We start from the raw sequence: 15263 nt of genomic DNA, 5'->3' as shown, positions 1-15263 counted from the left end.
GGGGACGACAGAGGATGAGATGGCTGGATGGCATCACCGACTCGATGGACGTGAGTTTGAGTAAACTCTGGGAGTTGGTCATGGACAGGGAGGCCTGGCGTGCTGCAATTCATGGGGTTGCAAATATTTGGACACGACTGAGCGACTGAACTGAACTGAATGTATTGTTGGGCCTATAGCACATAGAAATGTAACATCTGTGAAGCAATATAGTTCCCAATAACAGCAAAGAAGCAAAGTCCTATAAAGCTTTATAGGACTAAGGAAATGATGGCAGACAGTAAGGTAATAATTATAAGAATGTATTGTTTGTAACATTGATACAATATGTAAACCAATAATACATAATAATGCTTAAAATGGGGAGGGAATAAAACCATATAGAAGAAGCATTTCTGTATACAATAGGAATTAAGCTAGTATAAATCTGATGCTGATGATCAGTTAATCCTAGAGCAACCACTAAAAAAACCCAAAAAATATAGTAAAAATTACTGGTGTTAAAATGCTACATTAGAAAGTACAGAATAAATGCAAAAGAGCAGGAAAGACAAAAAAGGCACAGGACACAGAAAACAGAAAGTTAAATGGTAGATATTAGTATTACAAGTGAGTGGGGGTACTTCACTGGCAGTCAGGTGGTTAAAACTCTGTGCTTCCAACACAGGTGCACGGGTTCAATCCCTAGTCAGGAAACTAAGATCCCACATGCTTCCCAGTACAGCCATAAAAAAAAGTGAGTGGGTTAAAAATCCAATCAAAAGTCAGAGATCATTAAACTGGATTAAAAAACATGATCAAAGTATATGTTGTCTACAGGGTACACACTGGATTCAAAGACACATTGAATTGAAAGAAGGATGCAAAGAGATGTCATGCAAATAGAAACCACAGAAGACCTGAATGGTTACAATAATATTAGACAAAATATTAGACAAGTTTTTACTCTAGATAAAAGGGATACCTTATAACAGTAAAAAGATAAAACAAGATTATATAAAACATAAATATGCCTGTATCTAATAGAGCACAAAAATACATGGAGCAAAGGTTGGGGATTTCTTTCAGACTTTGGAAGAACAGGTATTGTCCCTCTTATTACAAATAATTCTTGGATATATAAGACTAAAAATGGAAAATGCTTACCATTTATCCCTTTAGACAAAAATACCAACACACAATTACAAAGAATATAAAAAATTGTTATAAACAGAAATCGCCTTGGATTCAAATTCTGTCCATTTTCATAAAAGATATCATCGTAGCTCTCTCTGAAGTTAAGGGGAACTGCCCTATTTTTTGTCTTTATCCTTCATCCTTCTCAGTGATGTTTTAACCAGTTCCATCTATTTATCAATGTTTTATTTTCTGCAGTCATTTTCAAAATATAAAGTTGTACTTTTAAATAGTAATACTTCCTTTATGTTTTAATTCAGTAACAGGGTGACTAGTGAGTTTACTTTGCTAGAGCAACTTGATGGAAATACAGAAGGGAAGGAAAATAAAATTGTGGAGACTATTCAGAAGTTTAGAAAGACTATTATAATATGTAAGTGGAAGATCATGATATAGGTTTCTAGTATAAAGATTAAAAGACAAATTTTAAGTTTTACATGATGGAAAAAATAAAAATATAATTTTCTTAGAAATTAGTTCCCTTTGGGCTTTTCTTAGCCTATTTCATTACTGAGCAGAAAAAAATTTCATAGCAATCACTTTTCCAAGAGCCCCTTTTATGTCCTGGTTTCTCAGGCTGTAGATGAAGGGGTTCAGCATGGGGGTCACCACAGAGAACATCACACCAGCTGCTACATCTGTCTCCGCTGCGTGGGAGGACAAAGGGTTGAAATACAGAAATATGATGGTGCCATAGAAGAGGAACACCACAGCCAGGTGGGAGCCACAGGTGGAGAAGGCTTTCCATCTCCCCTTTGTGGATGGGATCCTCAGGACAGCACAGGTGATGAGGACATATGAAGCCAGGATGCAAACGAACGGGGTGATCATGATCAGGGCACCCTCAGTCAGAATCATCACCTCATTGAGGTGTGTGTCAGAGCAGGAGAGTTTGAGGAGGGGGGTCACATCACAGAAGAAATGTGGGATGGTATTGTCTGCACAGAAGGAGAGTCGAGCCATCAGCAGGGTGTGCAAGAGCATATCCAGAATGGCAGTGACCCACGACCCAGTGACCAGCAGGACACAGAGCTGGGGGGTCATCTTTGCTGAATAGTGTAAGGGGTGGCATACAGCCACAAAGCGGTCATAGGCCATCACAGCCAGGAGGAAATTGTCCATGTCCATGAACATAAAAACAAAATACATCTGCGTCAGACACTCAGAGAAAGAGATGGTCTGGCTCCTGAGTACGTGGTTGGCCAACACCTTGGGGACAGTGGTGGAGGAGAAGCAGGTGTCCACGAAGGACAGGTTGCAGAGGAAGAAGTACATGGGAATGTGCAGGTGGGAGTCCATGATGATGGCTAGGAGGATGAGCAGGTTTCCCAGGACTGTGGCCAGGTACATGGTCAGGAAGAGCAGGAAGAGGAGCTGCTGCTGCTGCTGGGGCTGCCTGGAGAGCCCCAGGAGGAGGAACTCAGAGACTCTCGACTGGTTTGCCTCTACCATGGGGCTGGACTAAGATGCAGAGATGAGAAGCAGAGGTCAGAAACCTAGAAGCTAATGGTTTGGGTGCAATAATCAAAGCTCCAGCGGCAAAGGCAATGGCATCCCATTCCAATACTCTTGCCTGGAAAATCCCATGGACGGAGGAGCCTGGGAGGCTGCAGTCCATGGGGTCCTGAAGAGTTGGACACGACTGAGCGACTTCACTTTCACTTTTCCCTTTCATGCATTGGGAGAAGGAAATGGCAACCCACTCCAGTGCTCTTGCCTGGAGAATCCCAGGGACGGGGGAGCCTGGTGGGCTGCCGTCTATGGGGTCGCACAGAGTCGGACATGACTGAAGTGACTTAGCAGCAGCAGCGGCAGCAGCAACCATAGTTGTGCTAATAAACCCTCCCTCAGAGTTGCTCAAGGGCTTCCCAGGTGGCACTAGTGGTAAAGAACCCACTGCCAATGCGGGAGACATAAGAGAAGCAGGTTCAATCCCTGGGTTGGGAAGATCCCCTGAAGGAGGGCATGGCAACCCACTCCAGTATTCTTGCCTGGAGAACCCTATGGACAGAGGAGCCTGGTGGGCTACAGTCCATGGGATCACAAAGAGTCGGACACAACTGAAGTGACTCCATGCACGCAGAGTTGCTCAGTCCGAATCTGCCCCTACTCCCCACACCCTCAACTTCCAACTCCCAGTCCTACATGATGCTGGTCCCATTGGATTAATTTTTAAAATTATATCAAATATAACATAAAATAATGCACAGCCCTCCCCTGCCGCTATGTGTGTCTCTATTAAGGTTCCCAGTCTTTCTCCTACTTAGTAGTTCGTAGAGAGGAGAAACGGTTGGTATTGGGTTTATCTCAGGCTCCAGCTGAGGACAGCTCCTACTCTCTGGATCTGGAAGATTTAATGAAGGAGGTCCTTCCAAAAACTCCACCCATTAATAAAGAAATATTTAGACTTCCCTGATGGTCCATTGGTTAAGATTCTGAGCTCCCACTGCAGGGGGTGTGGGTTCAACCCCTGGTCAGGGGACTAAGATCCCACATGCTATTCAGCACAACCCAAAAAAGAAAGAAATATTGACTGTTACCATCTCACCTGGGGAAGCTTGTGCTGTTGCCATCAAGTGTGCTTCACCTTTGAGGAACTGGCCAGGGCTCCTCTTTATTATAAGGTTTGGAAAGGCTTGGAAGGATAGGTAGGTCCTGAGCAGGTGAGGAGCAGAGTGTTCATGACCTCAGCTTTCTTTGCAGGAAGGATGTTTTTTGGAGGGGGGGCAGGGTTGGCCAGAAATGGTTACTTACAGTAGCCTCCATGGCCATTGGGATCAGATTCCCTGACAGCCTTATTAGAGACAAGCAGAAAATAATTGTCCCACCTGTTTCCTGGTCCCTATGAGCCCAACAATGAAAACAAAGTATGTGATCTAACTTCAGGATCAGAACTTGGAGATAAAGCAGTCTGGGTGGAGAGGAGTCCCAGAGAAAATCCTTTGAAATCTCCAATTTCATCACCTTGCTGATCTGGGCTTGTGCTTATGTATTTGACAATTCAGCTATTAAAAGGTCTTCTTCTTAGCTCAGAAAGTGGAGTTATTGCAGTGTTATCTGAATGAGCCTCTTCTTTGTAGAGCTAGTGATGTATTTGCGGATAGGGAAGCTGGGGTGGGGGAGAGTTGTGCTTCTTCCTGTAAAGCATCTGATGTAAAGGATCAGCCTGGAGGGAGAGATGTAGCAGACAGCACAGCATCTCACAATTGAGGAACTCCAGGCTCCCAGAGCAGACTTCTGTGGGGATGTCTTCCCAGCACACAGTGTGGGTCAGCCTTTTCTGGGGATGGTCATCAATCCATACTCACAGGAGTGTGGGCTCCAGCAGCCCAATTTAGAACCCGCCATCTCCTCCCAGTGAGGATTTGTGATGGATTTGGAACTTTGCACTGATGCTGAGGACCTGTGGGTTATTCCCAGTATGACTTGGTCTGGATGGGGAAATCCAGAAGCTTGCAACTCTCTCTTGTCTGCCTCATAGATGGAGAAGGAACAATCTATGCAGAAAAACAAACAAACAAACAAAAAGCACAGAAACAGCAATGAGCTGGAGAGAATATTAGTGGCCACCCTGTTCAGAGTTCAAGTCCTTTCCTTTTTAAAAAATATTTCTTTGTTTAAATGTTTCTTTCTTTGTGTGTGCTCGTCATGTCCAACTCTTTGTGACCCCATGGACTGTAGCTCGCCAGGCTCCTCTGTCCACAGGATTCTCCAGGCAATAATACTTCAGCAGGTTTCCATTCCCTATTCAGGGAATTCCCTGGTGGCTCAGATGGTAAAGAATCTGCCTCCAATGAGGGAGACCTGGGTTTGATCTCTGGTTTGGGAAGATCCCCTGGAGGAGGGCATGGCAACCCACTGCAGTATTCTTTCCTGGAGAATCCCCATAGCAGAGGAGCCTGACAGCCTACAGTCAATGGGGTCACAAAGAGTCAGACAAGACTAAGCGACTAAGCACAGCACATTCCAAGGGATCTTCCCGACCCAGGGGTCAAACCCACATCCCCTGCATTGACAGGCAGGTTCTTTACTAGTAGTGCTACCTGGGAAGCCCCTAATATTTGTTCATGTGGCTGTGCCCAGTCTTAGTTGCAGCATGGGGACTCTTAGTTGCATGTGGGATCTAGTTCCCTGACCCGAGCCCCCTGCATTTGAAGTCTTAGCCACTGGACCACCAGGGAAGTCCCTCAAGTCCTTTTCTGATGGTTGAGTACTGTGGCCTCACTCACAGTTCTTAGGTGAATATAATAGAGTCTTGCCAATTAAGCAGAAAAATATTTCTTGAAACTGATAATTCTTACTTTAAAAACACGGAGCAACTGGAGAAGTAGGCTCAGGAGGTCACATGGCAGCTAGAGTGGCCCAGATCATCCACAGCACAGGCTGGATTGGCAGGTTTATCCCAGCATGAACCTCACAGCTCATGACTCCGACACAACTAGCACTGGGCACAAGTTGCCACCAGAAGCGCTGTTGCCCAGCAATCCCTTGTTGCTGCAATAGCTGCCACTGCTAGGAAAATCTCCTTGCTCCCTTTCTTGTGTCAAGGCTGACTCAGGATATCTAATGGGTCCACACATGCCTACAGCTTAGCTCCTAGAGGGGCTGGGATAGAAGTGATTCAGAGTTTTCTGTGACACAGGAAGAAGTAGGCTTTTCTTCCCCACCAGAATGACAAGGTAGGTATTTTTACCTAAGCTTTGGAAGGAGTCACAGAAGTTGGGAAGCCAAAGAAGATAAACTCCCATTGGAATCCATCCTCCCAGCTGTAATATTAACACACAATCCTCTCACCTACTTACCCTTCAATAGAGAAATTCTCTGGTCTAACATAATACAAGTATCCTTCTCACCACAGAAGAACATGAGTTACTGTATCCAGGAGCCAAACTAAGATCTTCCCTTCTCCAATCATGATCCCAATATGACTTTCTATAACTTCTGAATCGAACTTGAAAGCTAAGCAATAACTACATACACTACATACATGTAAAACAGAAGGACGGAGAGAAAAGAAGAAAGCTAACTACCTCAAGAGATAAATATAAGCATAACAGAAAGAGGGAAATATGACTGAATGATGTAATATTCATTTCCATAGGTAGTCACGAATGATTAATTGATATCAATAATTTCCTTTATCAACAATCTTTAAATTTTTTTATTTATTTTTATTTTTTTGGCTGGGCTGGGTCTTCGTTGCTGCAAGTGGGGACTACTCTCTAGTTGCAGTGCGTGGGCTTCCTGTTGCAGTGTCTTCTCTTGTTACGGAGCACAGGTTCTAAAGTGTGGGCTTCAGTAGTCGTGGCAAACCAGCTTAGTTGTCCCATGGCAAGTGGAGTCTTCCCAGACCAGGGATTGAACTCTCGCCTCTTGCATTGGCAGGGGGATTCTTAACCAGTGACCCACCTGGGAAGTCTCCCTTATCCACAACTGAATTCATGTTCCATTTACCTTTAGCCAGCATCTCAGCTACTCAAGGTTTTAAAAAAATCTGAATAGTAACCTAAATTCTCATGTCTGAGAGATCTGCCCTTCTTATGATCTTGCCCATATAAGACTCTCCTAGAGAAGGCAATGGCACCCGACTCCAGTACTCTTGCCTGGAAAATCCCATGGATGGAGGAGCCTGGCAGGCTGCAGTCCATGGGGTTGCTAAGAGTCGGACACAACTGAGCGACTTCACTTTCACTTTCCACTTTCAAGCATTGGAGAAGAAAATGGCAACCCACTCCAGTGTTCTTGCCTGGAGAATCCCAGAGACAGGAGAGCCTGGTGGGCTGCCGTCTATGGGGTCGCACACAGTCAGACACGACTGAAGTGACTTAGCAGCAGCAGCAGCAGTCTTTTATTAACTCCCATCACAGGACATGGCAATTCCAGAATCTCTCAGGGAGATCTTTCTACCCATAATCGTCTCTGCTACCACTGTGCAGCAGAAAAACTACTCTCTATAAAGAGTCAAACTCCTAACAATATTAGAATCTCCTTTTGTTCAGTTCATCCAGTAGCAAAAGGATCCCAAATTGGCCAGCAGGAAGTCTCTTCAGAGCCCAGTACTGCTGGGGTAAAAAGCAAAATGTTACAAGTACATCAAGAGGTATTACAAAAAGAGGTGCCTACTTCTACCTCTTGTTTCCTTGACCCATAAACTGCTACCTGGGAAAAAGTTTGGCATATATTGTCCACTGGTATGAAACTTATACTGTATTCTATAAAACAGCACCCTAATCTTACAGGGTAGCCTTGCTATGTGCATGTGTGCTCAGTCGTGTCCGACTCTTTACATCCCCATGGGCTTCAGCCTGCCCGGCTCCTCTGTCCATAGAATTTTCCAGGCAAGAATACTGGAGTGGGTTGCCATTTCCTCTTCCAAGGGATCTTCCCAACCCAGAAACTGAACCCAAGTCTCCTGCATTGGCAGGCAGATTCTTTACCACTTAGCCACCTGGTAACCTCAACTGGGGTCAAAACTGAGTCTTTAAAAGACCATTTCTCTATTCCTAAGGTCAACTGTTCCTGGTAATGGTGTGGAAGTAAACACCAAAGAATCCCATGGACACCGGCCTTATCCTTTGTGTAAGTTATCTGTGGTCAAGTAACAAGTTATATCAAAACTTTGCAACTTAAAACAATAAACATTTATATCACACAGTTCCTATAGGTCATGAATCCAGTCATGAATGTTTTAGTGGAATGGTTCAGAATCAGGGCCTCTCATAAGACTGCAGTTATCTGCAGATTCTCAGTCATCTGAAAGCTCAACTGTGGTGGAGGATGAGTGTCCAAGATGGCTTGCTCACACATTGCTATTGGCAGGAAGCCTCAGTTCCTCGTGTGGAGTTCTCCAGGGAGCTAACTTGATATGTCCTTGCAACAGAGGGGCTCATTTCCCCCCGAGCAAGTGATTCAAGACAGCAGCATAGAAGCCACAGTATCTTTAATACTGACCTCTAGAAGTCACACAGCATCATTTCCGTAAAAACCTATAACTCACACAGTGCTGCAGACCGAATGTCCCAGCAAAATTTGTATGTTGAAATCCTAATCCTCAGGTGATGAAGCCTATGGAAGGTGATTAGCTCATGAGGGCAGAGCCTTCGCCAACAGGATCAGCACCCTTCTAAGAGCCCTGAAACAGCTCCCTTGTCCCTTCTACCATATGCAGTAGAACTGCCATCTATGATCCAGGAAGTGTGCTCTCACCACACAACAAACGTGCCAGGATCTTGATTTTACACTTTCTAGCCTCAAGAACTGTGAAAAATAAATTTCTTTTCAAAGAAATGTATTGGTTGCATCAGATCTTAACTGAATTATGTGGGGTCAGTTGAGGCATTTGAACTCTTAGTTGCATCATGTGGGATTGAACCCAGGCACCCTGCATTGAGAGCTTGTGGAGTCTTAGCCACTGGACCACCAGGGAAGTCCCCCAAATAAATTTCTGTTATGCACAAGCTACCCAGTCCATGATATTTTGTTACAGAAGCCCCAGTACATTAAGACATAAATCAGCCCAATTCACTGTGTGAAGAGATTACACAAGACTAGGATTGCCCACGGAGAAGGCAATGGCAACCCACTCCAGTATTCTTGCCTGGAAAATCTCATGGACTGAGGAGCCTGGTAGGCTGCAGTCCATGGGGTCGCTAAGAGTTGGACACGACTGGGTGACTTCACTTTTACTTTTCACTTTCATGCATTGGAGGAGGAAATGGCAACCCACTCCAGTGTTCTTGCCTGGAGAATCCCAGGGACGGTGGGGCCTGGTGGGCTGCCGTCTATGGGGTCGCACAGAGTCGGACACGACTGAAGCGACTTAGCAGCAGCAGGATTGCCCAGGACTATCCTGACAACTGGCTACCACATTCCTTTTACTATAAAGTGAGTTCCTTGGTTAGAAACGATGTTGGTGGGATGCCAAGTTGATGAATAGATTCATTCATCCCTAACACATATGCTATCAGTCTTTCGACTTCAGGTTGATTAAGCACGTCCTCCTGTACATCAGTTTCCCTTTCCTGACTGCTTCTGCACATTCCCAAATAACCATGCTCACCATAAACTGTATTTATATCACCCCTCACCATCACTTTCCTTATGTCATCTTGATTAAGTAGTAGCAGAAGCAATTATATACATCAACACTGCCTCCTAGACTAGAAATCTCGGGAAGCCGAAGGCAGAGATTCTCAAAAATTAACCTGCACAGAAATCATCTAGAATGTTTTTAAAGTGAAGGTTCTGACTCAGAAAGTCTGGGATGGAGCCTGAGCTTAGGCATTCCTAACAATCGCCCAGGCAGTGATGCCAGGTCCTCGGATCACACTGGGCGGTAGCAAGCCCTCAGCAATGGAGTAAAAGGAGCCCTTACCCCGAATAGGGTACACCGGTTTTTGCGGTGCTGGCTTCCCAGTCCACCTTGCCTTTTGAAAGGACATCCAGATTGGAACTCAGACGTTGACTTCCTAGAGTTTCAGGCTCTGGAAGTAGGAGATAGGAATCCTGAAAACCTCGGGACCCATCCTAACCGGGAACTCCAGAGAGATTGAACAGAGACCTAAAGGACCGGGACTAGGTGACGTGTGGAAGCCTCATGGGATCCACCAGTTGCCCAGATTTAGCAGGCACCAACCCCAGAGGGCCTCTTTGCAGCATTTTGAGGTCAAGGCAGAACCACTAACTACATCGCTGAAGATCCGCTCCACACCGGAGGTCCCAGCCTGCGGTACTTCCGGTGAAAGAATCCGCCGCTCTTTCCCAAGGAGACCGCGCAGAGCTGAGACTCCGCCTCCCGCCTATCTAATTGGGCAGGAGCACGTGGGTGCGGAGCGGCAAGGGGCGGAGCAAGGCAAGCCTGTCCACGCCGCCTCTGACTGGCCCAGTCGAGGGCCTGTTCAGTGCTTCCGGGAAGAGGTCCCACCGTGTCCGCGCCTCCTGCCCTGCGCATGCGCGTGAGGGCGAGCATAGGGACGCCCTGTAAAGGGCAGCAGACTCCTTACACCGAGGTGGGGTTGTGGGTGCTGGAGATGCAAAACTCCCGGGACCCCCGAAAGCTTAACGTCCAAAGTAAAGCGTGTTTCAGTGCAGTGGGGTTTTTGTTGTTCTGTTTTTTTTAGCCTTGCAAGTGCAGGGCCTCAAAAAGTTGGGTAAAAACTCAGAATTGTTCCTTTCTGCAGAAATCTTTAATAAAAGGCGAAAGAATTATATGTTCTGAAAAGAAACCAGAGTATCGATGCGGTGTTTTTTCAAAGCGAAATCAATGCAAAAAAATCTTGGAACAAAATATCAAAGTTTAAAGACAAACTCAGTAAATAGAGCTTCCGTTGATCAAGAGAAAATATCTAAGACGGCAGTTCTTTCTTGAAGCCAAAATAGGAAAAGAACTAGATTTTGAAAATATTACTGATGTTTGATTCCACTGAACTTAGTGTCAAATACAAACATCAACCAGACATTAGTTAAAGTGGTGAAGCCGACTCTGTTCAGTAGTTACAATGATTCCCCCTTATCCTTGGGGGGTATGATCCAAGACCCCCAGTGAATACCTGAAACTATGGATCTACTGAACCGTATATATAGTATTTTTCTTGTACTAACATAATTGTGATACAGTTTAATTTATAAAATAGGCACAATAAGATATTAACAATAAAATTAATAAGATAGAACACTTACAGTGATATACTGTAATAAATGGAGAAGGAAATGGCAACCCACTCGAGTATTCTTGCCTGAAAAATTCCATTGACAGAGGAACCTGGCAATCTATAGTCCACCAGGTCCCAAAGAGTCCAACATGACTGAGCAACTGAGCACACACATTGTAATAAAATTATGTGAATATTGTCTCTCTCAAAATATCATGTACAAATGAAATGCCATTCCGTCTTAACTAAGCACTCATTACACACAATGGCTGTAATTTTTGCACTTTGGAGTGAAATGGCAAAACTTGCACAAATTTCTTCCGTTCAGTTCAGTCACTCAATCATGCCTGACTCTTTGCGACCCCATGAATCGCAGCACGCCAGCCCTCCCTGTCCATCACCAACTCCCGGAGTTCACTCAGACTCACGTCCATCGAGTCAGCGATGCCATCCAGCCATCTCATCCTCTGTCGTCCCCTTCTCCTCCTGACCCCAATCCCTCCCAGCATCAGAGTCTTTTCCAATGAGTCAACTCTTCACATGAGGTGGCCAAAGTACTGGAGTTTCAGCTTTAGCATCAGTCCTTCCAAATTTCTTACTTTTTCACAATTTCAAAAAAGATTGTTATGGTAGATCTTAGCAATCTCAGCATATTTTTTTCATCCTTTCCTTATCAGGTTGAAAACTTAGATCTTTTTACTTAAAAGAAGCACTTTATGGCTTCTCTTTGGTGAATCTGAATTTCCAGAATCACTACTCTCGTACTTTGAGGCTGTTAATAAGTAAAATAAGGGGTGACTTGAACACAAGCACTGCAATACCAGGACAGTTGACCTGAAAACCCAGAGAACTGCTAAGTGACTAATGGTCAGGATGTACTGGATGAACAGATAATTCACATCCTGGGCTGGACAGAGCAGAGGTGGCATTAAATTCCATCAGGCTACGCGTAATCGTGTGAAACTGAGAACTTATGAAGTGTTTATTTCTGGAATTTTTCATTTAATATTTTTCAAACCACAGTTGACCACGAGTAGCTAAAACTGCAGAAAGTGAAACTGTGAATAACGGGGCGGGGGGTGGGGGACTAGTGTACTGACAGCAAGGGAAGAAGCTTGAGCACAGTTTCTGCAGAGGTTATTGGGCCTTTTGAAGGGAGATGAGGGAGTCAAGAGAGGGGATGGTGGGGGCTCAAGGAGAGAAGTGAAAAATTACAGAAAGCAGGACAAGAGGGTTAATTTTTGTGAAAATGTTTTGGAAAAAATTAACCATTAAAAACTACATTAAAACATGTATATAGGCTTCCATAACACTTGAAAGGTGGTGGAGATCTGAGCCAAACCCATCAACTCCTTCAGGAAACTTTCTCATCTACCTCTCCAGTGACTTCCCCATATTGATTCAGTCATATAATCATTTATTTAGGCAAATAATAATTCTAGAGCAACCACTACATGCCAATTGAAAAAAAAATTAAAAACTTGGTCCTTGCACTAGTGGAGATACAGTCTAACTGAGGTAGGGAGCATGAGAATGAAAAAACAAAATAATTACTTCAAGGAAATTGATTTAAGCTACTTACTCATTCTACATGAAACATGCTACACTTTACATGAACCAGACCCAGTGCCCAACGCTGAGTGTACAAATGAAATGCCATCCATCTTAACTAAGCACTCATTACACACAACGGCTGCAATTTTTGCACTTTGGAGTGCAACAGCAAAACTTGCATAAATTTCTTACTTCTTCACAATTTCAAAAAAGATGACCCAATCCTTATTGCCAGAATGGAAGACCCAAGAAGAATGCAAAAAAACTGCAGAAGACAGTTATACAGGAGAAGGCAAGCAATTCTGTGGGGATACCATATTAGATTCCAAGGGCTGCCGTAACAAAGTGCCACAAACTAGATGGCTTTAAACAACAGAAATTTATCTCACAGCTCTGGAGGCTAGAAGTCCAAAATCCAGGTGTTTGCAAGGTTGCTTCCTTCTGAATGTTCTGAGGGAGAATTCATTCCACTGTCTGGCTGCAGCAACCCTGTGGATCCTTAGGTTGCTTACTGCCAGCAATCCAGATGGTGCTTGTAAATGCATCGCTCCAGTCACTCAGCTGATTGCCAACTGAGAAAGTACATTGGGGTTCCCTGGTGGTCTAGTGGTTAAGAATACACCTTCAAGCAAGGGACAATGGTTAGATTGCTGATTCAGAAAGATCCCACATGCCCTGGAGCAACAAAGCTCATGTGCCATAACTACTGAGCCAGGACACCTAGAGCCTCTGCTCTGCAGCAAGAGAAGCCACTGCAATGAGAAGTCCACATGCCACAATAAAGAACAGCCCCTGCTCGCCACAACTAGAGCAAACCCAACTGCAGCAAGGAAGACCCACCACAGCCAAAAACTAAATAAATAAAACTATTTTTTGTAAGTGCATTAGAACCCCTAGGGAAACTTTAGGGGGGGAAATAACTAATGCCCAAGTCCCAGCACAAAGATACTAATTTAATTGGTCAAGGTTTAGCCCAGCATTAGTATATATACTTTCAAAGCTCCATGGCTGATAATATCAAACATCCGAGATTGAAAACCAATAGTGGTTTCTGAGAATATTTCCAGAAGGGAAATGCAAAAATATTTGTTATGTGTAACTTTTAAAAGTGATCACTTAGAAATGAAAACGACCTTTTGGCAAAGTAATTTAAAATACAGTAACTAGAAATAAATGCAATTACCTGTTTAAAGGGTTGTACTTAAGTCCCAGTTCATTGATAAGTATCTGCTGAGAGTATTTCTTTATTCTGAGTTCTTTGTAGACACTGACAGATTGCTACATTTCAGGGAATTGGCAAAGATTTACACAACTGCCAATGAAAGATCTATGGTACCATCATCAAGAAGAGCATGTTTTCCTGCCAATCACTTTTTGCAAGGCCCCTTTCAAGTCCCTGTTCCTCAGGCTGTAGATGAAAGGATTCAGCATGGGGGTCACCACCGTGTACATCACAGTAGCTACAGTGTCCTTCTCAGAAGAATGTGAGGATGAAGGGTTGAAATACACAGCAATGATGGTGCCATAGAAGAGGAACACCACAGCCAGGTGGGAGCCACAGGTGGAGAAGGCTTTCCATCTCCCCTTTGTGGATGGGATCCTCAGGACAGCACAGGTGATAAGGACATATGAAGCCAGGATGCAAACGAACGGGGTGATCATGATCAGGGCTGCCTCAGTCAGTATTATCACCTCATTGAGGTGTGTGTCAGAGCAGGAGAGTTTGAGGAGGGGGGTCACATCACAGAAGAAGTGGGGGATGGCATTGTCTGCACAGAAGGAGAGTCGAGCCATCAGCAGGGTGTGCAAGAGCATATCCAGACTGGCAGTGATCCACGACCCAGTGACCAGCAGGGCGCAGAGCTGGGGGGTCATCTTTGCTGAATAGTGTAAGGGGTGGCATACAGCCACAAAGCGGTCATAGGCCATCACAGCCAGGAGGAAATTGTCCATGTCCACAAACATGAAAACAAAGTACATCTGTGTCAGACACCCAGAGAAAGAGATGGTCTGGATCCTGAGTACGTGGTTAGCCAGCACCTTGGGGACAGTGGTGGAGGAGAAGCAGATGTCCACAAAAGACAGGTTGAAGAGGAAGAAGTACATGGGGATGTGCAGGCGGGAGTCCACGCTGATGGCTAGGAGGATGAGCAGGTTTCCCAGGACGGTGGCCAGGTACATGGTCAGGAAGAGCAGGAAGAGGAGCTGCTGCTGCTGCTGGGGCTGTCTGGAGAGCCCCAGAAGGAGGAACTCAGAGACACTCGACTGGTTTGCCCCTCTCCTAAGCTGAATCTGGGTGAATAGACAACAGTGAAATCAGAAACCCAGACAAGGAAGGTCAATAGCTGCGAAATCGGGCTCCAGGCAGGATCACACTTGCAAATCAGTTTATAGATTTGCTACTCCCGTTGTGCTCACCCCACCTACGCTCCTGATCTCCAACACTCAGTTCTGATGTTTTCCCCATTGGACTCACTGATTTTTATGTTATTAGAATCCCATGGACAGAGGACCTGTATGTAGGGCTACAGTCTATGGGGTCGAAAAGAGTCAGACACGACTGAGCACCTAAAACTTTAGCCCTCGTGTGGCTGCTTTGGGGAATGACACTCTTTGCTGACTGGTCTGGAAGAGCCGTGAACAGAACAACCAACTGCTTGTTTAGTCTCAAGGCCGTGTCCAGCTCTTTGCGATTCCATGGACTATCGTTCACCAGGCTCCTCCATCCATGCAATTCTCTAGGCAAGAATAATTAAGTGGGTTGCCATTTCCTCCTCCAGGGGATCTTTCCTGAACCAGGGATCCAACCTGCATTGGCAGGCATTGCCAGGCAGATTCTTTACCACTGAGGCACCAGGGAAGCCGATGAACAATCAGCTGATG

The 15263-nt window shown here is 44.9% G+C and overlaps 2 protein-coding genes across 2 annotated transcripts in view; both read right to left on the bottom strand.

Moving 5' to 3' along the window:
• Positions 1-1683: 1683 nt before the first annotated feature.
• Positions 1684-2628, bottom strand: LOC104988979 (olfactory receptor 1F1-like). The gene has a single exon (XM_010840484.1). It carries the CDS (start codon positions 2626-2628, stop codon positions 1684-1686), a length of 945 nt encoding a protein of 314 aa, XP_010838786.1.
• Positions 2629-13721: 11093 nt separating this feature from the next.
• LOC104988978 (olfactory receptor 1F1-like) overlaps positions 13722-15263 on the bottom strand; it is a 1730-nt gene continuing 188 nt past the window's right edge. Inside the window, exon 2 of the mRNA XM_010840482.1 lies at positions 13722-14672. Coding sequence (XP_010838784.1) covers positions 13722-14672 — 951 coding nt within the window. The remainder of the gene's footprint in view (positions 14673-15263) is intronic.

Source organism: Bison bison, unplaced genomic scaffold, assembly GCF_000754665.1.
Source record: "Bison bison bison isolate TAMUID 2011002044 unplaced genomic scaffold, Bison_UMD1.0 scf7180017864144, whole genome shotgun sequence".
NCBI classification, from domain to species: Eukaryota; Metazoa; Chordata; class Mammalia; order Artiodactyla; family Bovidae; genus Bison; species Bison bison.
The sequence above is the reverse complement of the archived record's forward strand: the minus strand, read 5'-3'. Positions and strand labels throughout refer to the sequence as shown.

Bases quoted from the DNA above. Each gene is read 5' to 3' on its own strand.
- LOC104988979 (XM_010840484.1), bottom strand. From the start codon at position 2,628: ATGGTAGAGGCAAACCAGTCGAGAGTCTCTGAGTTCCTCCTCCTGGGG.